The 22,699-nt window shown below is 40.6% G+C and overlaps 2 protein-coding genes across 3 annotated transcripts in view; both read right to left on the bottom strand.

Annotated features, from left to right (window-relative positions):
• Positions 1–2,045, bottom strand: part of map3k13 (mitogen-activated protein kinase kinase kinase 13) — a 33,152-nt gene extending 31,107 nt beyond the window's left edge. For both annotated transcript variants that reach the window (XM_083997286.1, XM_083997288.1), the window contains exon 1: positions 1,959–2,045. The gene's annotated coding sequence lies outside the window, so the exon portion shown is untranslated. The remainder of the gene's footprint in view (positions 1–1,958) is intronic.
• Positions 2,046–6,464: 4,419 nt separating this feature from the next.
• trpm2 (transient receptor potential cation channel, subfamily M, member 2) lies at positions 6,465–21,557 on the bottom strand (the record flags this gene model as incomplete). The annotated part of the gene is made up of 31 exons (XM_083996956.1): positions 6,465–6,581; positions 6,752–6,868; positions 7,240–7,341; positions 8,500–8,578; positions 8,667–8,753; positions 8,856–8,885; positions 9,152–9,210; positions 9,311–9,628; positions 9,864–9,951; positions 10,538–10,670; positions 11,063–11,244; positions 11,373–11,553; positions 11,683–11,854; positions 12,104–12,236; positions 12,350–12,468; positions 12,593–12,818; positions 13,042–13,140; positions 14,237–14,349; positions 14,468–14,613; positions 14,717–14,846; positions 14,933–15,070; positions 16,065–16,436; positions 17,331–17,452; positions 18,147–18,249; positions 18,515–18,715; positions 18,788–18,849; positions 18,978–19,158; positions 19,283–19,449; positions 20,117–20,297; positions 21,020–21,188; positions 21,388–21,557. The coding sequence occupies 31 exons, from the start codon at positions 21,555–21,557 to the stop codon at positions 6,465–6,467; spliced, it is 4,497 nt and encodes a 1,498-aa protein (XP_083853082.1).
• Positions 21,558–22,699: the final 1,142 nt, after the last annotated feature.

The following is a 22,699-nucleotide window of genomic DNA, read 5'->3' as shown; positions in this document are numbered from 1 at the left end:
GTGTTAACACTCTCCAACAGTGGCTGACTGTCAGATGAGTATGTGAGACAGGGATGAAAAGCAGCGCGGCCGGAAAGCTGTTGTGACATCAAGGCTTCGTGAAAGACGGATGAATGATCGTCTCTGATTTGTGTCAGATGGCCACTGCTGCACTGCTCACGGATGAAATGTTAGCGGTCCCACACACACATCTGACAGAGGACGCAGAGAGACCGCTCACCTCTGAACCTGAACAGAAACTCATGCAACAAAAGTTTATTTATGATGAGGCTAGCTAGAAAAAATAAATACGGTGTAATTCAGCGATGAGTCCTGCTTTAAGGACAGTTTTATTGTTCAGTTTCTGTTGAAACTGTTTTTTTAAAAGGTGTGGGTTCAGCTTTACTGGGATTCTGGAGGATGGAGAATCACTTTTGGTACCAGAATGATGATTCTCTCTCACCACTCAGTATTAGTTTTTATCTTAACCATGGGAACAGAGAAAAACCAGCATGTAATATGGTTGAGCTGGGTCCATGCAGCAGATCAGGGCTGTTAATAGTCAAGACACTAGTTATGAACCTGCCCACTTTAGACTCAACTGAAGAAACGTACAATTCAAAATTAACTTCAACACCGATGACTTATCATTTAGCTTTTGTTTATGAGAAAATAATAACATTATATTATAATGTATACAAAGCCGTTACTACTACTATAGGACTTAGAATTCATTACATTTGCAACTACCATAATAAATCCTTCAGTTTCTTTCTTTGGAAATCACCAAAAAAAAAATATCCCACAGCCCTGGGTGAGATCTAAATTCTGACTAATGACTAAAACATTTATTCAATCCAGATCAGTCCACTGACTAATCACAGATTTCATAAAGCCACACTTGAGACAGTCTTGTGATTTGCAAGACTGTGACTTTCTCCAGACTTTAGGGTGTAAATCTGTTGATACACTGAGGAGTGTTTAGTATGCAGGGTAGCCTACACTAACTGAGATAAATGGGGTGGAGAAAACATCAGAGACAGACACCTCCTCCTGTGAATCTAGTGGCATCTAATCCAACAGTAACTCAAACCACAGCCTGAAAAACAACCATAATGTTGAATCAACACATCTCTGCAAACAAACTGAAGATTATCACCTTCATTAGTGCAGGATTTTTGCCTGACTGTTGTATTGCACTGCATTAATCTGGCAAAGAGAACTTGAACACCATAAAACATCCTCATATAAACCTACTCAACCAATAAAGAATATTAGATCAGAGCCGGCCTGTGCCAGCCTATGAGCCACATATAAGCCTATTTTTCTTTTTTTTACTTTTTCTAAGCCACGTCGTCAAAAATAACTGAAAAGAAGTAGGATTCTCAGTATCTAACACAAAAACAAACAATTCCTCACCACCCACTGTAATTTCGCCTCCCTGCTGCTGTAGCACTATAATTTTCTCCTGCTCCTGCTTGAACAGACAAGACAAAAGTCTTTTCTCTGACTCCTGACAGTCCACTGTTCAACAAGACTGTCCACTTGGTTACATAATAACACACACATAACCTTTTAATACTTATGTGTGTGTGTGTGTGTGTGTGTGTGTGTGTGTGTGTGTGCTGTGCGCGAGGCCCACTGTACACCTGGTGACCGGCGGGGCTCGCGGCACCGGCACCGGCATCGAGCTCGGTCCTTGGTACCAGGTGGTGGAAGTTAGATTTTATTTTAGCAGCAGCCCGCTCACTAACACTGTAAACAGTCGGTGGTGTGACATAGTATGACCGTCGTGCTAAAGCCCACAGACAGCGGCTCATTGACAGCTGCCTCACTCAGCACATTCAGCTTCGCATCCCTCCGCCGTCGCCGCTAAGAAGAAGAAAACCCCCACGTCGCTTCTTCTCGTCAAACTGTGCGAGCCGAGCAGCTTTAAATCTGTCGTTAAATGTCGGGTACAAGTGGGAAATAAATGTTACCGTTCAGTCCGTGTCGGCTGCTCCAGAGGTGTCCGGCTGGCTGCTGCTGCTCCCTCCTCTGTCTCCCCCGGCTGTCTCTGTCTCCACATCTATTTGTGTTTCTGTCCACTGTGGTGGCTCCTCGGTCTTGTGAGCGTCACACGTCACTTCCGGACACTCTGGCCCCTCGTTCACCTGTAAACACACCAGCGTCCTCAGAGATCGTCTGTGGAGAAGATGAGTCCTCCATGTCGAGCTGAAATGCTGCTCGTTTACTACGGAGTTAGAAGATGATTGGAGATTTATCTCGGTCTACAACTATTACAATATTACAAAACTGCTATAAAACCCCGTTCACATGTAAGGAAAGTAGATGTTGAACATTAATCATATTAGATTAGCCAATATTAGATATGCAAAAATAATCTAAATGGAAAATTAAATCAAGTAACATTATAAATAAATAAAAATAATAAATCTCACATCAAAAATGTGTTAATATGATACTACAAAAGTAATACAGTACATTATGATAATAGTGTGGTGGTGTTATGATGAAACTGTGTGTAGTTATTCATATGATAGTAAGTTTATAGTATGTATGCTTATACGTATCTCTTTATCCTATTTTAAGTTGTTGTATTGTATTATTCTGCTATAATATTCTTCACCTTTGTACACTGGAGCGCTGTGACGAAAGAATTTCCCACAGGGATTAATAAAGTAGGCCTATATTCTATTCTATTCTATTCTATTCATAGCATCCTTCAAGCACCCATAACCTTACTTGTCTAACCAGAAACATGTGTACAACACAGGAAATAACATTGGTGTGAAACACACAACTGCAGCATCGGAAGTGTTAACCTTTGTTAAATTTGGCCCAGTCAGACTGAGTCCTTTCCTGCTGTGTGGATCCGAGTTGGAGAGCAGGCAGCTAGTTGTTCCTTTGCTTTGCTGTTTGCTCTACTTACAGAATTAGCTGTTCAACATTAACTCTGCTGTGTCTCTTTCAGCTGGCAGACTTTGTGTTGTAGATGTTGGCCCTGAAGGAAACGTGTCAATGCTTATTGAGGAGAAGAGGAGTGCTGCAGTGTACATGGGTGGGACTCACATAATTACTTTTCAATCCAGTACCAAGTAATGAAGTGCCATGATCATCTATATCGATATAGACGCTTTCTAGTATTAAGAACATGTATTTTCCTACAGGGAAGAGCAGCATCATGCAGGCCACTGTTCGCACAGTCAAGTCTACAACAAAGAGAAACTGAAATCCCACTGGCACGAGGTAGGTCTTCAAAAAAAAAAAAATAGCACAAACATTGACAGTTTAGGATCAACTTTGCAATTTATATTTCAGTAACACTTTACAATAAGGTACACCAAATTAGAGTAGTTAATGAGGAACTAATGAAGAACTAATGAGAAACTAATGAGTAGTTAGTGAGGAATTGAGGTGCACAAAATTACAGTAGTTACTGAGGAACTAATGATTAACTAACTATTAGTTAATGGTCAGTTCTTCAGGAACTCCTGATCAAATTTCAGAGGAGTAGTTAATGAGGAACTAATGAGGAACTATTAATGATCAGCTCTTCATTAACTCATGATCAAATTTCATAGAAAGTTAATCACAACTTGATGATTAGTGAACTAGTTACTTCATCAGTACAGAATCATTACTCAATAACGTCCAGTAGTTAACCTTTATGACCTAAAGTGACACATAATGAGTGGTTTTTAATTTCTTCATCTTCATCTTTACATTAGTAGTTCCTTAAAAAAATCACAGACAGCATTAATTTCAGACCACATACACATCAATATGACCATCCATGTTGCCTTCGAAATAAATATGATAGTTTGTCACATGTTTGGTAGGCTAAATGAATATGGGGCTGTGTATAAAGTAGGATCACCGTGGTTCACAGTTATCACTACTCACTATTAGTTAATGGCGAGTTCTTCAGTAACTACTGAGGAATAACTATTAGGCTACTTAATCATTAGTTACCCTTTTTTGTGTACCTTAAGGAGACATCAAAATGAGTATAATGAGTACTGAATCATTACTTAATCATTAGTTACCCTTTTTGTGTACCTTAAAGCAATTCTTACCTAACATAAGCCTACCAAACATGTGACAAACTATCATATTTATTTCGAAGGCAACATGGATGGTCATATTGATGTGTATGTGGTCTGAAATTAATGAATAAAATCTTCTCAAGAATCCTGCTGTCTGTGATTTTTTTTAAGGAACTACTAATGTAAAGATGAAGATGAAGAAATGAAAAACCACTCATTATGTGTCACTTTAGGTCATAAAGGTTAACTACTGGACGTTATTGAGTAATGATTCTGTACTGATGAAGTAACTAGTTCACTAATCATCAAGTTGTGATTAACTTTCTATGAAATTTGATCATGAGTTAATGAAGAACTGATCATTAATAGTTCCTCATTAGTTCCTCATTAACTACTCCTCTGAAATTTGATCAGGGGTTCCTGAAGAACTGACCATTAACTAATAGTTAATTAATCAGTAGTTCCTCAGTAACTACTGTAATTTTGTGTACCTCAATTCCTCACTAACTAGTCATTAGTTCCTCATTAACTACTCTAATAATTATTATTATAAAGTGTTACCTATATTTCGAATTTAACTAATGTTTACTTTCTAGTCACTGTATATGAGCTACAGTTCATTCTGCATTTGTGCTCAAACAGAGAAAATACTACATTATAGTAAACAAAAGCACAGATAGCCTACTGAAGTGGATTATTATAGTACAGCCATCCACTGTACAAAATAAATGGGGAGGGTGCTAACAGAAGTGGAAAAATAAAATGAAGTATGAATAGGGGTTGTGATAAAATTAACTAACAGCCAACAAAAAATTCAGTTCTTTGTTTGACTGCTCTATTGCGGTGTCAGTGAAATAGATCGGAGTGGGAGCTCTTCGTTTATCTCCTCTTTGACGCTGTGGTTAAAAATAGCTTCGGTATCTTTTCAATGGCGCTGAGCCGCAGGGGATTTACAGGACAAATAATAACAATAAAGACGGTGACGTCAGAGCTATGCCTGTTAAAAGTGTACTCACAGGGAAACACTGAAACAAACAACAACAACAACAAAAAACTCACAGGGAAACAATAAAAGTTCGATTAAAAAAAAAAAAGATTTAAAACAACAACAACAAAAAAACGTTTGCCTTAATGTGAACCTAGAAACTTTTTGCAGTCAGTTCACGGTCTACACACAAAACTCACCGCATGTTTCTGCAGTGTGGCGCGTGCATAATCGATTTATCTGAAGCAGCAAAAACAGGGTGTGAAACCGATACTGTCCTATGTGGCCACCTCTGGCTGAACCAATGAGCACTGTCTGTGGCTGCGCCGAAACTAAAGGCGTTCAGTGGCCGCACGCACGACAGGTGGAGAAAACCTCTGTGACAATACACAGCACATAGGCCTAAATGAATGTGTTTTATTCACTACACTGAGATATGTCCCATACAGTAAGTGTCTTGAGTTGTTTTGAATTTCTATGCAGAACAAGCGGAGAAGACACAAACGATGACTCAATTTGTAGTAAATAATATTTTAATCATTAAAAGGCACAGTTCTTGATTGTGTTCAGTTAGTGAGTATGACACAAACACGCACCAGTGCCTTAACATGGAGCAGGTAAAGCATTTCAGTGGTTGATAAAGTGCTGTAACTTTTACTTTTTTGTATTTTTATATAAATACAAGCATACATTAAAAAATATATAAATTGCATTTTAAGTGAAAGTCCTGCATTCACAGCTTTACTCAAGTATTAGCAGCAAAATATATGAAAAACAAAAAACAAAAAAAAAACAACTATAGTAGCCTACTCACAGATCAGTACGGTCCTTTCTAGACCTAAATTTAAGTGATATTAGTGAGTTATTATCAATCATAGATCTGCTTTTAAATAGCCTTTTACTTAGTTGGGTATTTCCATCTCCATATGCAATATTTTGGTAGTGGTTTGCATTTGTACATTTTGTTATTAATACACGTAGTGAACACATAATGGCACATTTCACTGTGTATATTGGTATATTGGTATTTATATTGTATGATATACTGTACTGTCAGATACACACAGTGAAGTGAAAAGTAAAATATTACCATTGAAATGCAGAAGTAGATGTGTAGGTTGCATAAAGTAGAAATGCAAGTGAAACTATTCAATTGTACTGTAATACAATTTGAAGTATTCATCATCATTGTACATGTTTGTTTAAATTATATTATAATACACAGTGTTTAAACTAGACATACATTTCACTGGCCAATGTTGTTTGTGCAAAATGTTAAGAAATTATCCACAGCAGTAAACTGTACATTATGGCTTCACAGCATCTTGGCTTCATTTTGCTTTACGTGCAACAGCATTAATCAGTATTTAATTTTTTTAAAAGGCCACACAACAGGCAAGAAATAAACCTGCAGATGAGGAGACACATTTGCAGCTACAGTGGAATGTAAATCAGAACTTCCTGTTGTGCAGCTCCGCAACCTGCCGCAGAAAGTCTCTTTGGTTTGAGCTAAGACTCGCTTTGCTGCTGACCTCCTGCCACATGAGAGAGCCGTGGCTGCTCACCATCTAAAGAAAAGTCATAGGTGATTATTTATATATTTACTGCAGGGAAAATCATGACCTCAAGTTTGTCCATAAGTATAACTACAGAGAAACCCACATTCAATCAAATTGTTTGTATAATTGTAAACTAATGGACTCTTTTACATGATCTAAAACAGTAATGTTCTTCTCACCATGTTATTGATATCAACCATCACCGGGCTCGTTCTGTTCAGGTGAATGTTTAGCACAGAGGTTTGGACCCAGGCGTTATCTGTGTTCCTGCAGTCGTCCACATAACCCTCAAACACCTGAAACACAGTGACAAGTTGACATCAGTATCAGCATATTATTATTATTCATCTCAGTCATTAAATTCTTCAACTGTTATCAAACAAACAAGAGTGGATTACAGGTGTAATAGTGATAATTGATGATAAACTGATAACAGCCTCAACTAAATGTAAAAATCTTCACGGTTGAATGCCTTTGTGTACAGACTGCAGTTCAGTCAACACCTCTCTATAATGGTTTCAGCAAAAACTGAACATGACCACCTACATGAAGGGAGGGTTTGCTCCAGGGCTGCTGTAGTAGACTGTATTAGTTTTAGCTTTTTAGTTTTCTTCTTGTTTCTGAACAATTCTTTCTTTGATTTAAGCAACGTGTTGAAAAGACCCACCTTTGTTCCCTCTGATAGTTTTGTATTCATCTTTTCATACAGCGTCTTCCCCATGGTTCTCTTTAGCGTCACTGGCAGTTGATCAGCAGATTGGACGGCTCCCTGAGGGATTCATGTAGGAGCCTTTTTATCGAACTTTTTAAACATATGTATCAAACTATTACAAGATCACAACTATCAGTGTCACAGCTCAACAAAATACACTAAGCCAAACACACATAAAAAAAACAAAACAAAGCAACAAAAAATTAAATAAAATGTCCAAACAGTGTTATAATCACAATGGGGGGTGTCAGAAAGGTTGTGTTGTGCAAAACGAAGCCTGTTCCATCTCTGCCCATACTTAATTTTTGTGGTAACATCATTATACCCAATACACCAGCCTGCATATACTGTAATGAAGGGCCAGTGATAACATAAAAAGGTTTGGAAACACCAACCCCCGGCTGCCTTCTGTACAAATTCTTAAAGGGACAGTTCACCCAAAATTCAAATTTCACTCTTTATCTACAGTACTCACCCTCATGTCGATTAGGAGCTATGAGAATTTTCAGAGTCCTCCGTGCCTTCTCTGAGTTACGGGGGGGGGGGGGGGGGGGGGTCCGCGCAGCAGTATTTGTCCATATAATGGTTGTCAATGGATACCAACTTTCTTCGTCCAAAAAGACACACCAAAAAACATCCAAATACCTCCATAATGCTCGTCTGTTATGTCCCTCTTGTATTGAAGCCCCGACATGAGAAATTGTTCCGCCGGTCAGTGCAAATCACGCGAGATTTGCACGGACACAGGAAGAGCAGTGAACTGAGACACTGGGAGCTTCCGCCACAAACAAGCTTAGAATATAGACTTATTTAACAATTTCTCATGTCGGGGCTTCAATACAAGAGGGACATTGCAGACGAGCAGTATGAAGGTATTTGGATGTTTTTTGGTGTGTCTTTTTGGACCAAGAAAGTTAGTATCCATTCACAACCATTATATGGACAAATACTGCTGCACTGACCCCCCCCCGTAACTCAGAGAAGGAATGGAGGACTCACAAAAATTCTCACAGCTCTTAGTTGACATGAGGGTGAGTAGATAATGAGTGAAATTTGAGTTTTGGGTGCACTATCCCTTTAATCCTTGGGCGGGATTTGTTTAAGACACAATGAAGTACTGTTAGTTTCAGATTTTGTGATGAAAACAGATGCTGTTTGAAAGAAAAGCCAGAACCTTCAATTGAGACTAATGACCATAGATGCAGCTGGACTCACCCCAGGTAAAGCCAGGGCTCCTTGACTCTCGTCCCAAACGGCCAAGTACTCCAAAACAGACCTCACATTGTCTTGCCAGCTGAAAAACAACAACATCACAACCTAAGATCATTGAAACACAGTGATAATGACAAACATCTTCTTTCTAAAGACATGAGATGACCTACCGCGTAACAACGAGGTCTATATTCAGGTTTGGACCCAGTTTGCTGAGTGCACCTCGTCCCCTAACGCCAGTCCGTCCTCCTGGGTTTCTGATGACAGAGAAGATACATAATATCATATATCAAGACGTACTTGTACGGTTGCCTGTGAAGTGCCATTTGATGCTTTGTGCATCTTATCTCGCGTCATACCTGTATTTATCAATGTCGTCTGATTCTGGTCTGTGGCGAGAAAGAAGATAAGAAATTTAAGGGATAAGGAGAATTTTTCAAAATACAACCAGAGGAAGGTTCATCAGTCACTGAGGACCATTCATTACATGCTATTACCTGATATGTGACTGGCTTTATGAATCATTATTTCTATACTAAAATAGTTTGTTTTCTTGATAAAAGTACTCATTTTTTTATCAGCTGCAAATATATCCCCAAACCAAGCCATACAGGAACAAAACATTTTCTATAGTCCTCTCACAGTCCCAACATACCCATCCACATGGTCTCCAGTGTCTTCATAAAAAACTGGCATGTATGAGCTGAAGCTCACCTGAATGGAAAGGGAACATGAGTTCAAACAACCACAAATCATCTTGTCAGGCAGCCAGTGATTTTTAATTTTTTTTTTGGTGGAAATATATGTGAAATACCTCCCACGGCACTTTCTCCTCAGGCACAGGGAAGCGTGTGAGCTTGCTGTTGGGATAGTAAAACTGACGAGCGTTCACGTGGAAGCCGACCTCATTCTCTGGCAGATTTCTCAGAGGGTCAGTCGTCTCATCTGTTGAAGCTGATGCTGCAGGGAAGTGGATGCAAACAAAAAGGAGATTTAACATGCAATATAGTTGTAAAATAAAGACAATAACAGTGAATGAGGAACTGGGCTCCTGACGTGCTGATTGTGCTTCAACACCCTGAGATTTTAGATTCTCCATAATCCACTGCAGGGCTCTGGTTGACTGGACGACCTGGAAGCAAAATAAAAGTAGGTCAAATACTGTTGCCGACTGCTTAAACAACACTGAAGATGACTGATTTCTCACAGGGGATAACTAACTGGAAGTAAAATTTAACAAACACACATGGGTGCATCAGGAAGTGTGCCATCACTTTTCTACATCTTGCCTTACTCTAACGGCATAATGTGAAATATTACAGACACAGGTGCAACATCAGTGATACCAAGAAGAAACAGGTTACCACCTGCTCCTCTAGTCGAGCCAGTCTCGCAACCATGTTATCAAAGCTCCCCTCCTCTTCCCTCTCCAGCCGTTCAGTTATAGTGGTGACCCTCAGGAAACAAACAAACACAGAATGTTAAGAGTTATATATACTCACTATATTTAAACACAGTATAGTGTGGACCTTATTAAACCTTAAAAATAAACCATATCTCTGCATTAAAGGAATAGTTCAGATAAGAATGTTGATATGACTCTCAGTTCTGTCCATTAAATCCTAAGATATACTCAGCAGCTGCTCCTTATCTTACTTGAGCTTATTTATAGCTAGTTGAACTAGCTTTAGTTGGTTTATATTTGCTTCATTTTTTTAAAGCTTAGTTTAGTTTAGATTAGTTTGTGGCAACAGGGAGAGAGTTGTCTGCAAAGCTAAAAGAAGGTTGCAAGATCTGTGCTGTCGCAAGATGATTAATTAGACATCATTATGTTGATATTTCATCTTTCTTTCTTTTTTTTTTGTTACAAAACACTGGGTAATATTATCCCTGCCAGACTTTGACAGGTTAAATAAAGCACATGGAGTAGGTAAAAATCACTGTATATAAAAGGTGTGATGAGGGATCTCAAATATGTAGCACTTCCCTATATAGAGATTGTTGTGCTCCTATATCTGGCTACATTCCTATGGGATTTTACTTTTGAGCTGTGTCCAGGATGCGTCGCTCCGTGCTCTGACTCTGCTCCTGCTGTGTGGACAGCAGGTATTTGTCTTTCATCAGGGCCTCCCAGGACAACAGCTCCTCTTCCTCCGACTGCTCAAGTTTATTTTCTGAAACAAAAAACGGTGTCAAATGCTCAGTGTCACTATCTCACCTAATATAATACACATTTATTACACAAATCACAAACTCTGCAAAGCTAGAGAGGCATAACGAGCAAAAACTAAAAACACAAGGTGCAATTTGTTGTTTCCACAGATGGAGTTGCTCTGTTGTCATGGTGACAATTGTATATGGAGTGAGAATATAAAACCTACTGTAAAAACATTTACATAAAACCTCTCAAATTTGATGTTTCCTATAATTTTGCTCATTAACACACCATGGTTGTCAGAAATGAAAAGAAAAGTGCTTGACAGAGTGACACAGCTAAAACAAGAGAGACCACATTAACATTAAATCAACCTTGGGGAAAAAAACAGAAATGAGTGACTATTCTTACTGAAGTCGGTGCAAACAGCGACAGGCCGGCACAGCACCACGTTCCTGATGAAGAGGTAGAGATGGCTGAAGATGATGAAAGGCGGAGGAGCAGCGGGGCGGCTGTGGTACTCTTTAATGAGCTCATATCTTTGAAACTTCCATATTCTGTCCGTGTTGTCCTGCACTTCCTGGAACGTAAAGCTGTGGAAGAGAGCAAAGGCACACAGAGGATAAAAAGGCGAAAACCAGATGTTATCGTCATCAGCTCTGGCTAAAAACAAAAAAAAAGATGAAATAAAAAAACAGAGTGATGCTGAGGAGGGGCTCACTTGAAGATTGCTATGAGCAAGTTGAGCAGCAGTATGTTGGCGAAGAGCAAGTAAACACAGAGCATAATGATGGTGAGCCACTCGGGGAAGGCTGGTGTCTGGTTTTCATTCAGCACGGGACACTTGGGCTTCAGGGGGTCGGTGCCATTCATGGTGCAGGAGTCTATGTCAAATGCAGCTTCTGCAGAGGGAGAAAAGATTGTTTTAATATCATCAATAAATACATGTATCCTAAATGTCAAAAAGGAGAGGGATAGACCATTTAATCTATGAACTACAACTACAAATGTTGTTCTCCATCTCCACTTACTGTCAATATTAGTGGGGAAATCCCCAAATATGATGAGGTATGGCTCGTAAATGGCCCCGCGGACGATCCAGTCCAGCCGGTTGTCGTTGTGGATGAGAATGCCTTGCTTGGCCACGCCGTACGCCACAACCCAGATACTCAGCAGGAACATGAAGAAGAACATATCCATCATCTTGAGAAGAAACAGACAATCAGTCACAAGTTAGAAACTCTGAAGAAAGGAAAACACATCTGATAACTGTGACCAGTCACGTGTTTAGTATGAGCAGTCGGGACTTTATTGTTTGTTGCAGGTTTGTTGCTGCCAAAAACACAAGACACTCAAGGTAAAATGTCTGCTCACATAATAATAATCGACTATTTTCAAAAACATGAATGATTTGACTCAAAGTATAATTGTATTTGAATGTAACATTCTCACCATCCTCCTGACTATGATGATTTTGGGTCCCAGAGTTCGACTGATAGTGAAGATGGCCATGAGCCGGAGGCAGAAGACCACAAAATCGATGCAGAGGAGGATTTTACCCGCATAGAACAACTGGGATGTCAGCCTGGAATAAAGAAATTTAACTGATGATTCACAGATGACCCAGGTGATACAGAGCACTTCCATGGCCTGGCCTTACAGTACAGTAAGTGTTTGTCAGTGAGGATGGAAACTTACCTAAACGCCAGGCCGATAATAAACAGGACGATGGACAGAACATCTAAAATATTCCACAGGTCGTTGATGTACATCCTGGCCTTCTTACGAAAGCCAAAGCCATCAGGATCATAAAACAGCTGAGAAGAGAAGACAAATTACCATGAGCACCTGCTGATTGATCCTCTAGTGTGTGTGTGTGTGTGTGTGTGTGTGTGTGTGTGTGTGTGTGTGTGTGTGTGTGTGTCTGCTGCTGTCTCTCACCTGTCTGACCTCCTCACACACCAGAGAGATCAGCCAGATGTAGAGCAGCGTCTCGCCTGCCGAGGGCGCCGGCTGGAAGTCGACCATCAGCACCACGGCGAACAGGAAGAGGAAGGCGAAGTACGACACAATGTTCCAGTAGAACTTGACCTGTGGGGAGCTGTGCAGGCACAGGAGTCTGGACCAGTTGCTCAGAGGCTTCAGGCGTCGCAGCCTGGTGGGGTCACTGTGGACAGAAAGGTCACAGCGGGGTTATGTTTTTTTTTTCCTCAGGTGACATTTCTTGCTCTCCCCTGCGTGACCTGCTGGTGACCTCTGGATTGAAACCACGACTTTGAGGATAACAGAAACATAAATTGTGAAGGTGCCCAAATACATAAACGCACGTAGTAGTGATCACACAGAACAAGGAATCTGTTTTTCCATCAGTGTCTCGTGCGTTTACTCACAGGCTGGTTGACTTTGTTCGAAGTGTACTTCCTGTCACAGACTCGACTGTCTTGATCTCCTCATTCCTCTCCATTTCTCTATGGATGATTTCATCACGTCTGAGGAGAACGGTACACACACACACACACACACACACATACACACACACACACACACACACACACACACACACACACCCACACATACACACACACACACCGCTGACCATCAGTACAGAAGTGACACAAACAATGACACAATACAGTATATTAACCAATTAACTGAAAAAACTAAACACTAAATTCATTTTTGACCTTAGATTGACATAACATTCGAATCAGTTTTTATAAATGCATCCTGGGTTAGTCCAGTGTTTTTCAACCTTGGGGTCGGGACCCCATGTGGGGTCGCCTGGAATTCAAATGGGGTCACCTGAAATGTCAAGTAATTGATTTGAAAAATTACTGATGAATAGATTTTTTTAAACAAATTATTATTCTTTTTAAAAGTATGATTAAAAACACTACACACAATCAACTGTATTCTATACTTTCACTTTCTCAAATACAAATCGAGTTCAAATAAAATGGCAATGGCAAAGGCAATTTTCCACCATGGTGGACAATAAAGATTTATTGTATTCTATTGTGAATATCTGAGCTGGCATTCTTGATTGACGGTGGTGTCTCCAGAAATGTTTGATGTCAAAATGGGGTCACGAGCCAAAAAAGGTTGGGAACCACTGGGTTAGTCTGATTAGCACAGATAAGTGGAACATGTTGTGGTGGTTCCATGCAGAACAATGTGACTGTACACAGACGTTGTGTTTCTTCCTTTTACAAACCAACTGGAGCTAATTATGTGTTACTAACACCACATTTTTATGTGTTTAGCTTTAGAGACAAGTAGTGTCCAAATGCAAATACACTTTAAGAATGTGCCAAAGTGAGTGTTGATTTCAGACTTCTGTTCCACAAAGTTTGTCTGTGTTTGGTAAATTATAAAGACTGCAGGAATTCACCAGTTTATCGTGCCATTAGGCAACTACGTATTTTACTTTTATGTGGTTCAACTGTCCTTAGAAAGTACTTGTTTGCCTCCATCTGTCCAAACAGAGAGATCTACTGTTTCTAAATGAGATTACTTTACACAGAGACATTTTATGCAAAAAAAAGAAGAAAGTAGTTTTAATTTATTTTAGTAGAACAGACTGACCTGAAAAGTAGAAATCCAGTGTAGATAAGAGGGAAGAAGACCATGCAGATCATCACCCTCCACACAGGGTTCTCCACTGAAAGCTCACCACACCAGATCTGAGTCAGAAGAGTCTGGAGAAGAATCACGTGAGTGTTAAGTTAAATTTAACCAAGTTAAATTCACTGATCGGTGGTAAAAATAAATAAATATCACTTTTAGCAATCTAGAGAACTCAGAAGATTTCCCAACCTGGACACCTGACTGAGCAACAAAGTTTTTATCGTCGGCCTCCAGTGCCAGCCTCAGGCACGTCGTCCTTCCCCAAGACGGTGACACGCGAACCAGCAGTTTCTGAGCCCGCTCTTCATCACTGTTGTGGCACTTGCTGAACACCCCTAACACACACATACAAACACACGGTGAAGATAAATGACATCCTGGTGAAATGACTTGTAATTCACATAAATAAAGCCACTCATTATGGTTGTGGTTTTCTACCAATGGCGTGGTTCTCATAGTGATCGGCCAGCTCTCGCATGTCCTGTGCCTCGTCTGCATCCTTTCCCTCTGCCGCCATTTTCTTTAGGATCTTACTGGCGGCCAGAGCAGCAGACATACAGTCTCTACACTGTACGGACACAGATTACACAGACACAGATTCAGTGAGAAAAAACATATTTTTTCAAATTTTGTTTGAAAAAGTGTTTTCATCACCTGCTCCCAGGCGATTTCAGCCAGCTCCCTGTTATTCTGGACGACAGCCCAAAGGAAAAGGTCCCGGCCTGGGTCTCTCTGTGCCTCATCGCTGTGGCCCCTGAGTTGAGCATGGGAGCCCGCCTCATTTTTAGACTGCTGAAAGAGAAGAGGAAGAATGTGTTGGATTAATTGAATGGTCAGAAATACTGGCACCAATCCAAGTCATTCCCATGCATGACCCAACCTATCTGCATTTTTCATACATCTTTTTCCCCCTTTTTAGCCAGATGTTCCATTCGACAATGTGAAGAATGAAATTGTTGTGGAAGTATTTATCTATTGATGTGTTGTCCCACGGGTAGAGCCTTATGCACCCAGGTCTACCTTTGCTCTGTTGGCCTTGTCACTGCTGTCCTACTGCTCTTATTGCGTCATGCTGCACGTGACCACTATGCCTTAAACCGACGTTCCTTGTTTTTTTTTTGTTTTTAGTATGTTTTATTTGAACTCTGTATTCTAATTTAATGTATTTTAAACTATTTATTGCACTCACCGCACTTTTCTTTTTGGGTACGCATGTCATTGATAATGTTGTATATTCTGTTGTGTATGTATGTATGTATGTATGAACAAGGCAGCTGTTTCTTCCTGCGCTATTGGCCCAAGACAAATTTCCCTTGCAAGACAAATAAAGTTTATTTGATTTGATTTGATTTGGTCAAAATGGTGTGAAAATATGAGCATCAGTCAGATATCTGATTGGTTACAGGATGCACAGTATGAAAGGTTATTTAGTTTGTGTATTCATGTCCCCATGTTCCCTACAGATACTAGTGCTACGACTACTAATGATAATGATAATATTGTCATAACTTTATGATAATATAATAAATAAATAAAATAATAATATTAAACATTTTCAGCACTTTTAAAATGAGTGCTTTCCACAAGATAAATGATAAAAATTGCAGCAACTATAAAACAATAAAACTCATGACTAAGACAATAGTGCAATCACATCCAATACAATAAACCAACTTCTGTTGTGTATTACAAATATAATATATAAAATTATTGGAATAACTTTTTATAAAAGAGAGTCACTTAAAAGTTGAAATAGATGTTATTTGCCTGAGATAAAGATACTTACGGCTAAAGATGAATCTTCTATAGACATGTTGAAGTGGCATGTGATGGTGGAGGGAGGGTAGAGGGGCCGGGTAAAGCTGCCCAGGAGGTGACGCACCTCGTCGCATACATGAGTCAGGGAGATCATTTCACCTTGCCCCGAGTGAGCCCGAGGCCTGATGCCGAACGTCTGCCTCCTGCTGCGAGAGCTGTGCACCCTCTTGGCCAGCTTGTGCAGAAAGAAGCCCCTGGGAAGCTGTTTGTAGAGCTCGCACAGAGTTTCCTCGTCGTGCAGGAAGTCCCTCAGATTCACGCCGTTCTCCAGCAGCAGACTCACAAACTGAGGCCGGTTGCCCACCAGGGCTGAGAACATGGCCCAGTGGAGGTCGCTGGACTGGAGCATGATGACACGGCAGAAGTAAGCAGAAATATTAATGTTTTGAGGGAATCTGATTAAAAAAAGGTTATGTGTGTCTGCTGACTCACTTATGTCAGATTCATAAACTTGACATAAATAATACAACATTTCACCTTTACACAATGTGATGATGCAATTGCTCTTTGCCCCTTACATCATAAAACCTTTATGATATGAGGTATTGCATTGTAAAAGCCTGCAGTGGTTTGATGTTGCTGCTTAATCTTTTGTTAACACTTGACCATTCAACCAGTTGTTTAATAGTATGTATATTAGTAGCATCCCAATGCTTTATTATACATTAAACACTCATTCTTCCTGACCATAGACTAAGTACTCAGGCATGACAGCTGTGTGCTTAAATGGATTTATTGTTGGATTTAAGTAAGAAGATGAGGCAACTACTATGTATCTATCTACCTAAAATGCAGAATTATGAATAATGCATTAATAAGTGCTTTAAAATAATTCATAATATGCATGCTATTAATCCCATAAAAACCACTGGCCTGTGGGACCAATTGCTTCTAACGCGTGCTGGAGGATTACAATCAACACATTTACACAAACACATATAATCTATCATTGTTTTGATTGTAAAATTGAATTGCGTAAAGTAAAAGTAAATGATCTAATGAGGTGACATTTCTCTTTTGACTCAGTCCTCACTTTTTCACGCTGCCACATGTTTAAAATCAAACAGAGCACTCATCAGATCTGCTGCTGCTTTACTCCATTACTGTATACCTGTTAATCTGATCTAAATAATGATGAGCAGGATTGTAACACAGGGTCAAGGTGAGAGGTTGGTCCCGTCCAGGACAGATTAAACCTGGTGTTGTTATTATGATGTATTAAGGACAGACCCACCTTCCACTGGCTCTCTTCAGTGAAAATCTCAGTCTCAGCTATATCCACTCGGTTCCAGGCAATAGCCAGCTCCAGCTGCCTCTTCCAGCTCTCGATGCCCAGAGACTCATTGTTCCTCGAGGCTGAATGGGAAATTATTATTTACACCATTTTAGCTGTAGAATGACAAATGTTTATTTACATTTAATCTCTGGTACAAGATAGTTCCTCCACATAAGAGGTCATCTCTTCAGTCATTTTTAGTTCATAATGATGCAACTGGCGGCTGACCTTTTGGCTACTGAACAGCTACACAACAGCATGTTCACACAGTGAGTAAAGACAGCAGATCCATCCTACAACGGGATCACAGCCAGGAAATGCATTTCAGTTATTCAAATGGAGCTCAGTGATGGAAACACTGGACACAGCAGTTTCACTGAAACGCTGACTCATAACGATGTTAAAGCTGAGTATCTGAGTGTTTTAGTGCACTTTGGCTCTGTCTCTTCTATAACAATGTGCATTCATCTTGGTCTGTGTTCAGTGAGCTTTTTTCCAAGACCATCAGGAGGTGGAGCGTGTTTTAATAAGAAGCACTGCATATTACTAAATGTATCAAGTGTGGCTATCGATGTCTCCATGTAAAAGAGAAGCGTCCGTGAAGCTGAAAATGACTGCAAGATTATCCGCGCTGGTTTTTGATCTCAGCACATTTGACACCACAATCCGGTCATTTACTTTTTCTCAGAAGCAACGTTATACTCGCTGGGGGCTGGTTTGCCACTAAGTGCTTCTGTGTTCATGCCTAATTCTGTTCTGTGCACCTTCGCCTACCTTTGAGTAACGCTTGAAGAATGGCCACATCCACATCCCCATGACTGTCCTCACTTACTCTGAATACTGTCAGCAAGTGAGACATCCTGATGATGTCCTGAATCTGTAACAGAGAACAAACAGGGTGTGGACAAAGTGTCACATCAAACTCTGTCCAGAACCACCTGGGTGCAGTAATAATTTATTTATGGCACTTTTAAGAAAGAAATGTCTGAATATGGTCGAGTTTAAATGAGCAAGTTTCTAACAACAAAGCAGGCTCTGTCACCTCTCTTCAACAACTTTGACAGGAAACCTTTAAGTTTGTGAATTGATACATGTTCAGGAGTTCTCAGGAATACAGTATTTGATTGAACCTGTTCACGTACCATCTTGGTCCATTTTATGATTTGGAGGTCAGGAAAGGTTTCATATTCAGCGCCAAAGAACTTCTTCATTAGCAGGTGGATCAGGGTGATAGTGACCCGGGTCACTGGTAGTCCTGCGACCTGGGCGATCACATCTGCTATTCTCCCAGAGCCCTCCAAGACCACACATGGTGTCCCATTCAGCATGGCATTGTATATAGTCTGGGAGAGACACACAAGAGTCAGACAAGACAGACAAAGACAGAAGGAAGAGGCTCAAAACTGATGACTCACATTCAGAGTGCCAGGACCTCCGTCCAGAACCACACACACCACAGGGATGGTCACGCCGCTGTCTGGAGGTTTGACGAAGAAAAAAAAAAAAATCAATACTCAAAGCAGAGCAGATAAATTGAGACAGATTTGAGATGTTATCTGTGACGTCTTGCTGCATTTGCACACAACTGCAGCAGCTATTTTTAACCTTTGTTTCCAAGAAGCTTTCTGGAGATGCACTTTTCCAGACTGCTACGAAGTTCAATCTCGGCGCCATATCGTCCGTGCGTGCCGTCGTCCACCAGGAGGAAGTGGGTGTGGTTGTTATCGAGGCAGGACAGCCGGCCCTGGCCCTTGACGTCCATTGGATAATGCGCTGGAAAACAACCCTGCGGAGCGGGAAGCAGTGGAACAGGAGGGAAAGGAAGTCAAAATTAGATATTACTCTGTCCATGATGATGAATCTTACCACAAGTAATAAACAAACCATATGTGTAAATATGTGTACCTCACCTCTGTATTCACCAGAGCCTCCTTGTTGTGAATTGCTCCCCATGTTGCCACTCCGATAGCTATAATCTGACCCTGCATGGAGCTGCTGCTGAGGGCGTAGTCCCTCACAGCCTGCCCTACATGCTTCATGACACCTGTGTGGGTGCCACCGGTGATGATCCACGCACCTGTGTGCAACACAACAAGTGCACAAATACTATGTACGACCAAAAATAGGAGGCATCTCATTCCAAAACCCATAGACACCAAAGGTATAGTTTGACATTTTGGTAAATACACATATCTGCTTTCTTGCTGAGAGTAGAGGATCAATAGTGCTCTCGTTTCTCTCTACTAATTCTTGAGCAGCTGTTTAGCTTAGCTTTATTTAACTGAGGATTTGTTAAAAGCCTTCCTTGCAACTTGACTTTGTTGTATGCATGAGAAAATTCAAATGTTGTTTAGTCAGTGGACGCCTCGGACCATAAAAAACACCCTAAAGCAGCATGCTTATCTTTATGCTGTTATTAGTACACAATACATCTATTTTACTGCACAGCATTACAGAAGGAAATGATTTGGATGTGTGCAAACAAGCAAACAAGCAAACAAGCAAAATGTTTCTTTGTGAGTTAATATCTAATTAGTTTCTTTGGAAAATCTAAAAATGTTACCACCATCTACAGTTTCTTTCTGATTTGAGAGATCAATAAACAGTTAAAGAGTCAACATATAGGTGGAAGAATATAGGTGGAGCACACAGGGAGGACACCCACACACACATGCTCATAAAAACATCCTTGGCTAATCATTGGTACAACTCCTCAGCTCACACGCGCTCACGCTCTCTCTGACCTGTCGTCTGGGCCACTTTGATAAGACCTCTGTGGAACATGCTCTTCAGACGAGCCTTCAGATAGAAGTTCTTGGCTCCTCCGGTCACTGAGATCAGCAGGTTGGGACTGGAAAGTTTCCACTGTTCGGTCAGTAGACGATACAGGACTTCAGGCCTGGTGTCTGTGGACACTCGCACATACTGAAGATGGACACATATAGTATAGGTGAGATCAGGGGCGCAGGTAGGGATTTTGGGCCCCATGAAAGAATCTTTACAGGGCCCCCAACACAGCGGCAAAATTAAATTTTTTGATGCTATTTTATATACAATTATGCATTTTAATGGTGTTTTTGACTATCATTACCATATTTGTGAAAGAGGAACAACATGACAGTTGACATGTACAGTAGGGGAAGAACTGAGCACTCTGAATACAATGGAATTCATTTTTCATTTAACCATAACAGATTCACCTTTGTATTGTTTTGAGACTGTAGTAAAATGTATTATTATTGCAGACGTTGATGTTTCCAAAACAATAAAGTTATTGTTACCAGGACATTGAAAATAAAACATTTGTGATTATATGTTAGTTAAAGCAGAAAAGCAGTTAGTTAAAGTGTTAATATAAGTCTTAAATAGTTATATCTTGCGACGGCAATCACTTTTATAGAGTGTTTGGTCTGAAATACGGGTCTGTCAGTCACTCTGCTCTGCTGTAAAATGACCGGATCGCTTACTTCTGCTTTAATAACTTGGTGTCATTATTTTTACATTTCATCATCATTAGGGACCTCTCTGGGCTCAATCACGGACCCCTAGAATCCGTCTCCTTTACCCCCCCTTTTCGGCGCCCTAGGGTGAGATGAAGACACACAGGCAGATATTTACAAGCACTTAAAAGGAAAGGATTGTCTAACCTTGCCTGTCTTTTGTCCCAAACCACCAAAGTTGATGTCTCCAAAAGCATCAGTAGGCACTTCACGAACATGTCTATGTTTGTCCCACGTCTCCCCAATGAATCCCTCTGGCTTGATGGCATCATCCACATGATCAGTTTTTGAGTAACCACACTTACATACATCATTTCTAAAGGGGAAATAGAGAATAATAGCCTACTTATACTCATGCTGCAACAACTGATACATTTAATTTTAATGTAAACATAGGCTACTCACTGCAGTTTAGGACAGTTTACATCACTGTTACTTTGCAGCAGCAGCATTTACAAGGTCGCTCCGCAGACTTTCATCATCATACCAACACAGCACAGAGCAGCTCAGCTTACCTGCTGTTTTTCTCAAAGAAGCAACATTCCCTCTTGTCGATGTTGTCCCTGACCCAGGAGCCGAACGCACAGCGCTGGAAAGACGGGGAGACAGAGAGATGCTCAGAGGGTCTCGCTGCGCTGATGGCCAGATTGTGAATCAGCTGGGGCTCCGCCTCAGCTTCCTCCATCCCGGCAGCAACATGGGAGTGTTAACGCTGCACAGATCTCTGGCACAGGCTGAGAGCAGACAGCCCGGCAGGAGAGGGAGAGGGAGACTCTGTCTGCAGTCGGTGCTGGCTTCAACTCAGCACTGCATCAGTGATGTCAGAGCAGAGCTACAGCAGCGTGGAAACCTGACCAAACCAAACCCCCTGCTAATGGGGCAGACAGTAGGCACCAATTCATCATCGGATCGATAAGATTGTTGCAGGAAGTGGATTGATTACAAGCCACAGCAGCATGAAATTGTGATAGGCACAGTAGTTTGCAGTTTATGAATGATCATAAAAAACAAGTGCTGATTTAAGTAGCCTACTTCAATTGAGGATTTTATGCTACTATAGCTACTCCTCCACTTCACTTCTGACTCAGCAGTTTAGTATTTTACAAATGAAAAAGGCGAGTAGCTTCTTGATTCATACACTTGTACTTGTTAATTATAACCACTGTTTCAGCACAAGTAGTAAATTTAAGTGTGAAAAGACTCACCTTTGTAACACTTGAAACCACTTGTTTTAGTGTGAGATTGTTCTGCTGCCGCTGCGTGATTATTTCCTGCGAGTGAACCTTGATCTTAGATTTGGGTAGCATTTCTGAGAAGGTAAGAAAAATAAAAAGTCTAATGTGAGTTGCAAGCCTCTGCCCCGAACAAGCACTCTGCGTTTATGTCTTGTGACAGGGCAGAGTGTGTACCCATAAAACCTCCTGAGCCAGGAACTGAAGTATTCTGACATATGCCTTTATCTTGTAGACACATGACCTGTTGTACAATATGTCTTCTTCCTCCACCGGCATCCAGAGTAGAACAAACGTCTTCAACATTAGCCGTTGGATTTTCAATGAAAGACCTACAACTAAAAGTCCACACTGACCTTCTGATTCAGACTTCATGTTGTGCGCTGGCAACAAATCCTTTATGATCACTGAGCTAGACAGAGAGGCTATAAACGTCTTGTTATGTTGCACTGTTAAATGGCTCCACCCTCCATCATAATCATAGTCCACCTTAACACTACTAACAAACTAATTTTATACAAATTAAGATGTTCACTGACAACCTTAAGGAAACTTTGCAAAACATTTTACATCTTGTCATTACATTGCCAGTGTT

This window comes from Trachurus trachurus (assembly GCF_905171665.1).
Source record: "Trachurus trachurus genome assembly, chromosome: 21".
NCBI classification, from domain to species: Eukaryota; Metazoa; Chordata; class Actinopteri; order Carangiformes; family Carangidae; genus Trachurus; species Trachurus trachurus.
This window is presented reverse-complemented; position numbering and strand designations above follow the sequence as displayed.